The sequence below is a fragment of the Sebastes umbrosus genome, chromosome 3, assembly GCF_015220745.1.
Source record: "Sebastes umbrosus isolate fSebUmb1 chromosome 3, fSebUmb1.pri, whole genome shotgun sequence".
Lineage (NCBI taxonomy): Eukaryota > Metazoa > Chordata > Actinopteri > Perciformes > Sebastidae > Sebastes > Sebastes umbrosus.
This window is the reverse complement of record NC_051271.1, coordinates 796,422-808,980: the sequence shown is the minus strand read 5'-3', so window position 1 is coordinate 808,980 and position 12,559 is coordinate 796,422. Positions and strand designations below refer to the sequence as shown.

At 41.2% G+C, this 12,559-nt stretch overlaps 1 protein-coding gene across 1 annotated transcript in view; it reads left to right on the top strand.

Moving 5' to 3' along the window:
• LOC119484981 (NACHT, LRR and PYD domains-containing protein 12-like) overlaps nt 1-12,559 on the top strand; it is a 956,516-nt gene that overhangs the window by 812,286 nt on the left and 131,671 nt on the right. The window contains exon 16 of the mRNA XM_037764190.1: nt 9,222-9,398. Coding sequence (XP_037620118.1) covers nt 9,222-9,398 — 177 coding nt within the window. The remainder of the gene's footprint in view (nt 1-9,221; nt 9,399-12,559) is intronic.

The window sequence follows — 12,559 nt, the reverse complement described above, 5'->3', positions numbered from 1 at the left end:
ACCAGATTTGACTGCGCATGTGTTGTACCCAAAGATATGTGTGCGTGTGTGTGTGTGTGTGTGTGTGTGTGTGTGTGATAGAGAGAGAGGTTGTGTGTTATTTCCTGTTCTGTCAGTCTCGCCTGTGACTCTTGTTGTACAAACTTGTTTCCGTTAAATGCTCACAGTCAGTGTTCCCGTGTTACCTCTCAGACTGACTTCAGATCAGAAAATGAGTGACTGTGTGGAGGAAGAGGAGGACAGAGCAGAGTCTCTAGTCTCTGGCTGTGTGTCTATGAAGAGTGACCGGTCTAAAGATGATCCTCTGACCTTCAGTGATGAACCTGGACCCTCAGAGTCAAAGTAAGAGAGCTGCTACTAACTCATTTATAGGACTCATTTTCACTTTCCTCTACCAAGACTGTTTTCTGTTTGTATTTTAAAATTTCTACTAAAATGTATTTGCTAACTGAAGTTGAACAAACGTTTCTTGACAAAGAGAATTAAAGCCCCCTCCAGCCAGTTTTACTTTCTGTTTTTTATTAACGCTCTTCCTCAATCAGAGAATGGGGGTGTGGTTAATAGTCAGACGTCAATCATCACCATGGCAACCAGATTGCATGGTTTTCCAACCCAGTCTAGATGAATTTACTGTTTATCAGACCACAAATGAGACCAGAATTATCTCAACAACACCGACTCTCTCTCACTCGCTCTCTTCTTCACCGTCTCCTCCTGGCGAGGCAGCCGTCTGGCTGCTGCTGCACCGAGGAGCCGCACCGCCGCACGCCGGCCACAGCGCCCCGGAGGACGGGTAGACATGTTGCTGAGGTCCGCCGTTTGAAATGCAGTCTTCGGGACGCTCCTCAGCTCCAGCACCGACACCGCACCGGGCTGCTCTGTGATTTGTTTATTTCTCTAACAGGACTTTTCTCTTGTTTTCTGTTGAGCTGAAAGTTGTGCTTCGCGTCGTTCGGACCTGTTAGAGGCCCGCAAACCTCCAAAACTGCTTCGGCTGCTTTCTGTTAATGTATCTCCAGCAGGAGGAGACGGTAAAGAAGAGAGCGAGTGAGAGAGACAGTCAGTGTGTTGTGTTAATTCTGCCGGTGGGATTTTGTGTAATTCACTGCGTTGACTGCAGCCGTTCACCACACACACAAATGCCATTGTGAAAATAAACACACTAAACTACGGTGGAGGAAAAATAAAATAAAATGAAACCCTCAGTTAGTTTAATTTTTAGCACAACATGAAGTTATTTGTTAAAGGAATGTTGGCACACAGTGTGGCTAATCAACTTAGTCAGGAAATGACTCAAATAAATATGAAATATTATAGAAATGCCAAAACACACTGGAGGGGGGCTTTAATTTATACATTCTTCCTCTTCGTATCTGCAACAGCTGTCAGTCACCCAGAACAGCTGTAATCTAAACAAACTAATACAGACCTTTAAACCACATTATTGACAGTAGCAGTAGTTTGTGTGTTCAGAGCTACTGAAATGTCTTTGTCATCAGAGAATGTATCAAGGATTCATGTGAATAAAATCATCTTGGTGTTTGCAGAGTTCAGTCCAGACCGAGAGCAGAGTCTCCAGTATCCAGCTGTCTGTCTATGGAGAGTGACGAGTCCAAAGAGGATCGTTCAGACTTCAGTAATGAACCTGGACCCTCAGAGTCAAAGTAAGAGACTGTTTTTAATGTAAGATGACCTGATGGGCGATGAAGCATTGAGACTAAAAGATTTATATTCCTGATGCAGAACTATTAGTGCAGATACTGTTTCAACCTAAGATGGATTAAACACAAACACACAAACTACTGATGGTTATTTCTGTAGCAAAACACCTGAAAACCTCCATTTCACAATTCATCATCAATTTAAATCATGTTTTCATTCAGATCCACTGCAACAGGAAATAAACTGGACACATCTGGAATGTTTACGTTCACAAATGTGAAATGGTCTAAAGATCTGCAACTATTCAAAATCTGGAAGAATGAGCTTCAAATGTGTAATTCCGTTTCTCATATTGGTCCTCTAAATATGTTGTTGGTTTGACTCCTCCTAGAATCAGCTGTTAGGACCTACTGGGTGTCATCTTGAATCAGTGCACATCAGAACTGAGCAACATGTGGTGAAAAAGTATCTGTAGAAAGTATTTGCTCACTTTGATCATAATGTGTTGATGGTTTGAGTTTATTCTTTCACTACATATGTAAAATATGGTGAAGGAAAAATCTGCTCAAAGGTCCACTTACTCATGATCCAGAGCTTTTAGTTGAAAGCTTTGGATCATTATTATGTGGACCTTTGAGCTTAGATCCTCTGCACCACATCTTGTTTCTGAAGGTCAAGAACAAACATCTCTGGTGTAGAACTATCTGCTGACAAAACAAAGTGCATGAAATGGTCAAAAGTAGATTTGTATCACTTCTGTTTTCAGAATATTTGAATTCAAGCCTTCATTTGATAGTTGACAGTAGAAAGTGGCAGAAAACATATTGACATTAAAACTGAACACCAAGGACACCAGAGTTACATGCTGTGTGTCTCAGACTGCTGGTCACCTCAATATTTAGACCACTTCTAACCTCAGTTCAAACCAAACTAACTCAAGCTAAGCTGCCCAAAGTGACTGTGAATCAGTAAAGGACACAATCAGCTCTCTTTAATGGAGGACTTTTACTGTGAAGTAGCTGCAGAAAATGATGAGTTTGTATTAAAGGGAAACAACGGACATTTTTAAAACATTGATATTATTCTGGAGGCTAAATAACATGATGGAAACAATACTGTAACTTGCTCATGTACACACATATTGCAAGGGAGCGCCGGCAAACCACGAGGTGGCAGCGTCATCACGGTCAACATGAACTGCCTGTCAGTGGTGATATGAATGGAGTATAGAATTTCAACAACATTTGTAATATAAATAAACATGCTGTCACTTTCTGAATTTATTTTATTTGTTTAACAATTAACACTTATAAAACTGTGTCTTACCTCTCTGACTTCTTTGTCTTCCAGTAATTATAGTTTATGAAAGTGCTGTCCATTGAAACGGAGAGATCCATGACAGGATTTCAGCCCATGTTGTGATGAAATCCTGTCAACCAATTCCATAAATACAGTCCTAGACTTTGTTTGACCACGTATAGTACAGATTAAAATAATCCGAGATACCTTACTGGTGTGTTGTTTTCTGTCATGGATCTCTCCGTTTCAATGGACAGCACTTGCATAAACTATAACTACTGGAAAATGAAAGAAGTCAGAGAGGTCTGACACAGTTTCCTTGTCTTAGAAGTGTTTATTGTTAACACATAAAATACATACAAGTGACAGCGTGTTTATTTATATTGCATGTTTATTTATATTGCAAATGTTGCTGATTCTCTACTCCATTCATATCACCACTGACAGTCAGTTACTGTTTACCGTGATGACACTGCCACCTTGTGGTTTCCCGGGGCGTCCTCTCAATATGTGCGTACATGAGCAAGTTGCAGTTTTTTTATGTAGTTATATACTTATCTAGCTTATATAGTTTTTTAGCCTCCAAAATAATATGAATGTTTTCAAAATGGCCGTTGATCACCTTTAATAAACAAACTTCAGCCAGATCACTAAATGTTCAATAAGACAGCCAGACAGGAAGATCAGCTAATTCTTGTTTATTAAAGCAGGAGAGTTCAAATAAAGGAACATTTTCATCACAGACTGAATGCTGAATTCACTACCAACACTTTAACTCTTCTCTGTGACCATCTGAGCTTCAGTGTCGGACAAGTTTTTATATTCTTCAGCAACAATCAACAAATGATTTTAGTTCTAAACTAATGTCTCCACAGAGAGAAGAAGAGGAGAACTTCTGTGGAGGAGCCGATGTACAGATCCAAAAAAAGACCTCGACTGCAGACAGCCAGTCAGACCAAAACAAGACCTGGACCTCAGACAGCCAGTCAGACCAGCACTGTCCAAAGTAAGACTGTAGATGTGTCTGCTGATGTCTTCATGTCTGGAAACAGGACTTGTTGTTTTAATACACTGACTATTGTTGTGACAACGTTTAAGATCTGCTCCACCAGACATATCTGCTCTGCATCACTTCCTTTCTGAATCTGAACCCAAAAGAAATTCTTATATATTTTTATGTTTTGTTTTTATGATAGCACTCCGTCTTTGCATTAACAATCAGAATGCAGTTTGTTTTCCATCTGATGGAGAACTAGTAAACTGTGTAAAGCAACAACATCACTGTTCTATCACAGACAGACAGTCACACTGACTAACAGCAAGAGAGCAGCCTGAGACACAACAAGAGACACAGACTTTGAACAACAGCCCACATTAGCTTTCCTGCTAAAGTCTCCTTCTCTAACTGACAAACACACGTCTGGTCCTGCAGAGCGACACGTTGAACAAGAGACCAAACAAACACCCACTGAGGAAAGCTGCACTGCTAACATCAGTTTTCAGGCTACAGTAGAGGGCTGATTAGCTCGTCAGTTGCAGCACATTAAACATCTTAAAAAGTGTTATGATATAATGTCTAATTCAACATTGGTTAGTTTAGGTGTTTAACAGGGTCCTGTTACGTCAGTTCCTCTGCTAACAAAACACTGTCTGCACTCAGCTGGTAAGTTTCAGATTCCAGCTCATTTGTTTACTTTGTCTTTTGCTGTTTTCTGTGCTGCGTTGTGCCAAATCATGAATACATGCACTTCTACTGCAGGACAAACTGAGCTGAGCTCTAGTCACATCAGAGGTTTGTTTATTTACTGCTGAAAACTCAACATTTCCTTCTGCTTCACATAATAGTCCTCCACCAGCAGGGGGATTTTATTTTGAAGCAGCTTCAGGAAACGCAGTGTATTGGTCAACGAGATCCACAGATCTTTGTTAGAGGTGCTATTCAGTAAATACAGGTTTACACAAGAAGACATGAAGATATTCTGCATTATTTGATGAGTTTTAAATGTTACAGGGCGGTAGGAACAGCCACAGTGAGCTGTTTAGATGAAGAGCTGCTGGCGAGCAGCTGAGGCTCCGCCTCCTCTGCTGTCAATCAAACATGTACACCAACACACAGTCAGAGGCTGAGATGAAAAGGAGCATTTATGATGCTTCTCTTTAAAAATAATAACTATTATCAATTAATGTAAAAAACACATTAACGTTAGTTTGGACTTCAAGAAGGGATGATGACTTTATAACCTTTACTTCTTTAAATGTTCTTATATTGATTATATTCATATTGGCAATAAAATAATAAGTTTCTGTGTTTTGTCTCAAACTTATCTCTCTCTTTCAGCAGATAGAGGTCTGCAGGAGGTTGTAGATGAACATAAGATCAGTCTGAAGGAGAGATGTGAACGTGTGACTGAAGGAACTGATGAAACAGGAAGTAGAACCCTCCTCAACAGGATCTACACTGAGCTCTACATCACAGAGGGACAGAGTGAAGAGGTTAATACCCAACATGAGGTGAGGCAGCTTGAGACAGCGTCCAAGAAGACGACCCTCCATGACGCTCCAATCAAGTGCCACGACATCTTTAAAGCCTTACCTGACCAACAGGGACACATCAGAGTCGTTCTGACGAACGGCGTCGCTGGCATTGGAAAAACCTTCTCAGTGCAGAAGTTCACTCTGGACTGGGCAGAGGGCTTGGAAAACCAAGATGTCAGTCTGGTGGTTCTGCTTTCCTTCAGGGAGCTGAACTTGATCAGAGATGAGCAGTACAGTCTTCTCATGCTGCTCCATGTTTTCCATCCAACATTACAGAAGGTCACAGCAGAGAAGCTCGCTGACTGTAAAGTTCTGTTCATCTTTGACGGCCTGGATGAAAGCAGACTTTCACTGGATTTCAAGAACAACGAGGTTGTGTCTGATGTCACCCAGAAGTCATCAGTCACTGTGCTGTTGACAAACCTCATCCAGGGGAATCTGCTTCCCTCAGCTCTCGTCTGGATAACTTCCCGACCTGCAGCAGCCAATCAGATCCCTCCTGCATGTGTTGACCGTGTAACAGAAGTACGAGGCTTCACTGATGCCCAGAAGGAGGAGTACTTCAGGAGGAGAGTCAGTGATGAAGAGCTGTCCAGCAGAATCATCTCACACATCAAGACATCCAGGAGCCTCCACATCATGTGTCTAATCCCAGTCTTCTGCTGGATCACTGCTACAGTTCTGGACCACATGTTGACTACAGACCAGAGAGGAGAGCTGCCCAAGACCCTGACTGACATGTACTCACACTTCCTGGTGGTTCAGACAAAGAGGAAGAAGCAGAAGTACGGTGAGGGACATGAGACAAGTCCACAGGAGCTGACGGAGGCTGACAGGGAAGTTCTTCTGAAGCTGGGGAGGCTGGCGTTTGAACAGCTGGAGAAAGGAAACATCATGTTCTACCAAGAAGACCTGGAGCGGTGTGGTCTGGATGTCACAGAGGCCTTGGTGTACTCAGGAGTTTGTACAGAGATCTCCAAAAGAGAGTGTGTGATGTTCCAGAAAACAGTCTACTGCTTTGTTCACCTGAGCATTCAGGAGTTTCTGGCTGCAGTCTACATGGTCCACTGTTACACAAACGGGAACACAGAGGTACTGGAGGCCTTCCTGGGAGAAGACTTCAAGCACAGAGAGTCAAACCCAAAGTCTTTTCTCAAGAACATCTCTAAGTATTTTGGAAGCAGTGCTAGTCGTGGCCCATCTCTGGATGTCTTCCTGAAGAGAGCCATGGAGAAATCCCTTGAAAGTAAAAGTGGCCACCTGGACCTGTTTGTTCGCTTCCTTCATGGCCTCTCTGTGGAGTTTAACCAGAAGCTCTTAGGAAGTCTGCTGGGTCGGACAAAGAGCAGTCCAGAAATCATCCAGAGAATCATCAACAACCTGAAGAAGATGAACAGAGATAATATCTCTCCTGAAAGAAGCATCAACATCTTCCACTGTCTGACGGAGATGAACGACCACTCGGTACATCAGGAGATCCAAGAGTTCCTGAAGTTAGAGAACAGATCAGAGAAGGAACTCTCTGAGATCCACTGCTCAGCTCTGGCCTACATGCTGCAGATGTCAGAGGAGGTTCTGGATGAGCTGAACTTGAAGAAGTACAACACAACAGACGAGGGACGACTGAGACTGATTCCAGCTGTGAGGAACTGCAGAAAAGCTGAGTAAGTCCAGATGTGACTAACTTTATAAATCAGTGTAGATTATTAGTTTAGTTCTTCAAATATACACACCCTGTCTGGTGGAGCGCTGGGTCTAACCGGTGTAACGGCAGCAACAGAACATTTGCTGATCTGGCGGGGAGTCGGGGCGGTCCTTAGATCCGAGTCCTGGTGCTGGGGTTTGCACTGGCTGAATATGAACTAACAGCTAACTGGGGGTACGTCTCCTGGAGCTGCCGCACACTGTACTGCCAGCGAAGCAGCCTCCCGGCGGCGAGGAGGACGAGGCGGGGGAGGGGAGTCGATTTCCCATTTCTGATTCTTCTAATTTAATCCAGACGGTCCGTTCAGAGCAGGTCTGTTCAGAACGGGCCGAATGCTTGGCTTGTGATGTTGCTGCTTGCAGCTACTCACGGTTAGGAACACCGGTGAAATACACTCTGATTCACAGGAAGAAACAGACCCCGGTAGCTGTTACTCACAGTCAGAAACATCGGTGAAATACACTTGGCGGAGGTAATTTCCAAATAGGTGTATTAGTTGCTTGCTTTGACATAACCACCGCAGTTATAAAGTAGAGCAATCTAAAGTTTTAACATTAACATTAGCTTTGGTTGTGCCAGTATAAAATATTTCAATCCGGTTTGATATTAAGCCAAACACCGGACTGGACTTGTGTACCGAATCTTACCACGAATTGTTGCACTTCACTCAGCAGCAGCAGAGAGCCCATGAATGAGAGAGGAGCGACTCCAGTCCACTTGGTGGCAGTAATGCACCTCTAAGCTGGTTTGCTAACCGCCAATAAACACTAAAGAAGAAGAAGAAGCGGCACCACATTACACCTTACCTCGTGTCTTTTTAGGCTCATCTCTTTCGTTTGCTTCAAATCCAAAATGTTGCCATGTTACCGCAGTTTTATAGATAATGAATGAATGAATGAGACCAGCTCTGCCATGTCTCGTCTCGTCACCCCAAAAAACACATGAACTTCTAGTAAACAAACCTGTTCTTGTTTATTAACCAACATAACATCATAATATTACGTTAATCACGTTGTCATATTGCTTATTAGTAATGCAATAAAGGCTGGATTCACACTGGGACTCTGTCGGCACCGGTTGTTGATGTAGGATACTTTTTAATTTGCCAGAATGTGTCACAATGACAAATGTCGGTTCCGCCGGTTAGCATAAAATCAAACCGGTTTAAGCTCGTACACCAGACCGGAGAGAAGAGTTAGAGAGGAGCAGTAGCAGTAAATACACAGCTTCCACCAGTAACAGCGGTCTGATGAATATATAACAGCAGAATGGTAGAATTCAGACTTTTTAAGAGATCTTATACACACCAAAGATCAATGTTATGTTTTTAATGCTGATACACTGATAACATCTTTCTGATGACATTATGCTGAAAATAATGAAACCTTATTGGTTCATTAATTGTGTTTGTGAGCTGAATATGTTTGATGCTCAGAAAAGAGTGTTAATGACAAAACGCCATGCAGTCATCAAAATATCTAATTATATGAATGTTTAATTATGTACAGGTCTAATATTATTACACGATCTGTTTCATTTCTCTACCGTTTGGCAGCAGTCACTAAATTTTCCCATTTATGGACGTGAACCTGACAGCAGCAGGTAGTTAGCAAAGAGAGGTTTTATCTTTATCAACTGTATTATTATTACTTATTCACTGAGTTTTAAAAATGCTTTTCTAATCAAGAAGGCCTCATGCTAACTTTGTGGAGACAGACCTGGGATCAGATCTCACTGACAGACTGGACATTATGGAAGCCTCAATGTAACTACATGTTCTCTCTCTTCATCTGCAAGATTAAAGAAAAACAAAGATTAAAAGTCTGCAGGTTTGAGAGAGAGTGATGAGAATTATTGTTTCATGTCAAACAGTGAGATAAGATTAGCTGAACCACTGATGTGAGGAGCAAATGTTAATCAAAGAAGTATATATCAAACTGTTTAGTCATCAAATGCATGAAGTAAATATAAACTGTCCTCTTTCATAATAACATATTTTGTCATTTTTGTGTCATGACAGACTTTCTGGCTGTGAACTCTCAGATACTCACTGTGAAGTTGTGGCCTCAGCTCTGAAGTCCAACCCCTCCCATCTGAGAGAGCTGGACCTGAGTCACAACTACAACCTGCAGGATTCAGGAGTGAAGCTGTTGTCTGCTGGACTTGAGAGTCCAAACTGTAGACTGGAGACTCTGAGGTCAGTTCACTGACTGTAGCTCATGTAGTTTGTAGACACACTCTCTCTGCACTGGCTCTGCTCCAGATGGCTCTAGAGAGGGACATTCACGTTTTCACATCGGCCACCGTAGCTCTCCAACACGCTTGTCACACAGGAGAGGCTTCAGCTGGTCACAATCTCCTCACCTTACCGTTAGACACCGCCAGATCCTATACTCTAGACCTTTAACCACAGACCTTATTTCAGGCTTCTAACTAAAAACCCATTCAAAAAACCCATTGACCTCCAGACGAGGGAACAGGAAGTGCTAAAATACTGACTCATTTCTGGGTTTTAGGACTCATTCCTGTAGCTCTCTATTTGAACATGTCTAAAGATGCAGCACTCTTCAACAAACACGTATTGCACCAACTTAAAGGCATATAAGTGATGATTATGAACGACACAATCTAATCAGAGGTTTCTATGGTTCTAAGTTATTCCACGTTCTTTTTGACAGCAGATCTAACTGTGCTCTGTTTTCATGTCAGCATTGTCTAATTATTTTAAGCTGCAGACATTTAGATTACTACAAGAACCAAATAAATATTCTGCATCAAAAACATCTTTGCATGTTCATATTGTTTTCAAGTCTATCTGAATACAATACTCACATGTTCATATGTACATTCAAAGAGTTATTGATGTCTGTCATCATTCCTTCTGTCTGTGAAACCATCCCCGTTTAACCTGAGTGTTACGAGATGAGGACTAAATCCACAGTCTTGTTCTGTGTAAAATGACCTGCAACGTTCATCTTAAACTAATCGGAGGCAAATCAAATATCACAATATTTTTGACCAAATACTTCGATATTGATATTGAGACGATATTGTAGGATTGACCATTGGTGCTTTCACAAAATATTTACACAATGAGATTTCTGATAAATAATCATCAGTAATGTGGATCTCATGACGAAGTGTAAATGACAAATAATAGAACAGTCTGGTAAGTTCAGAAAATGACATCACTTTACTGTAATGTAGCCTTTAAAACCAGGAAAAGACAACACTTATGCCATATCACAATATCAACAATTTAAGAGGATATCTCGTCTCATATCACGATATCGATATAATATGGATATATTGCCTAGCCCTAGTATGTATCCAGTAAGTATGTTTTGTTTGACAGTTTCCTTGTGGAGCTGCAGGAGGATTAGTAACTCAAAGAGGGAAGTTGGTACTAAATAGTCTGTAACTTTGGTAGACACTAGGGGCGGCAAAAAAATCAATTCACCTATGTATCGCGATTTTTCTTTTTTTTTACAATTCCTAAATATATGTTGTAACGCCAGAATCGATATATTTGCTTCATTTGAGTCTCTATGGAGGTAGAAGGAAGTTACCGCATTAATTGTTGTAGTCTGAGTAACGTGACGTCATATCCGTTCCAACCAAAACAAACCTCAGAGAGTCTAAAACGTTGGAGGGTCAGTGTGGATACGACCTGCACCCTCACATGTTAAATCCAGTGTGGTAAACACTACACATCCAGTAAAGGATGGAAACACTTTGGGTTTCACACATTGATAGGAAAAGCAGAGCTAGACAGAGCAGAGCTAAAGCTGCATGCTAACTCTGTCACGGACAGGAAACGTTATGGTATGGCGGTAAGGCTGCGGTCGAGCCGGCCGTCGCTCTTGTCTCTTTGGTCAAATGGGCCGAAGCTACAAATGTAGAGCACCCAGATACTGACATTTGTGTTCTCTGCATTGAAACGGCCCCGATGGAGCTGACCATGGATGGATAAAGAGAACGGAGCTGACGGGAGAGCTAGAGACCACCTTGGAGAAGTTAGAGGAAGTAGACACGCGGGACTACGTCCGCTTTTCAAAATAAGGTGTTAACAAAGGGAACTGTATATACTAAATACATCTATGGAAATAAGATTGATTGGATTATATTCACCAGAAGTATAAAACATTACATGTCCCTTATAAATTAAAAAGAAAATACCACTAATCTGTGAGGGAAATGTCTTTATTCTTTGATTTTTGGGTTGCTGGATAAAAAATGTAATGTTGTAATGTTAAAAAAGTTAACAAAAATCATAATACTATCACAATACATATCGAATCATGATAGTATTGAATCAGGAGATAGTTGAATCGTCCTAGTAAACACCTACTTGATTTGTCCGACTCAGACTGCTGAATCTTCATATTAGTTTCAGTTGAACTTCTGAGGTAATTTCTTACAGTGTACTTGTGTTATGAAGGAACCACTTCACAGGAGGAATGATTACTGCCACCAATAACTCTTTTAATGTACATATGACATGTGGCTGTTGTTTACAGACACACTTGAGCAAATGTGGACCTTTCCTGTAAATTACATTAACCTACTAAGCTCCCAGATACAGTGAGAAGAAGGCCATGTAATAAATTAAGTAATGAAGTCCAACAAGTCTGATTTAATATTGATCCTCTAATTCCAGACTTGACTGAGATCAGCAGCATGTTATTGATATTCCAAACGAATTACAGATTATCCGATGATACCCAGACCGACCGATTAAGTCATACAATTATTATACACCTAATAAACAGTAGGAACATTCATACAAAACAAATTATGAACTTTGCATTATCATAGTCCTATTACAGTCCAGGCCTTTCTAACAATGAGAGCTCTGTTTCACTGTTTGTATTTGACAGTTTTTAACCTGCATCCTGTTGGCTTCAGGTGTTTGGAGTTTACATTTTCTAAACTTCTACGTTCTAAACCTTCTTCAGCTCTGAACACATTATTAAACATTGAATAATTTCAAGCAGGAACGTTGTCTTCCAAACTTACATCATTTATTCTTTATTCAGATTGATGAACTGCAGTTTGTCAGAGATCAGCTGTGCTTCTCTGGCCTCAGCTCTGAAGTCCAACCCCTCCCATCTGAGAGAGCTGGATCTGAGTAACAACGAGCTGCAGGATTCAGGAGTGAAGCTCCTGTCAGGTTTTCTGGAGAGTCCACACTGTAGACTGGAGACTCTGAGGTCAGTTCACTGACTCTCTGGTACTATTATACATCTTATATGTTTAATTAACAATTGAACCTGATTTATGTACAAACATAACTTACATCCATAAAGTTGTTAATGTCCTTTTCTTCATATTTTCATGTTTCTTGAACTAAATTCA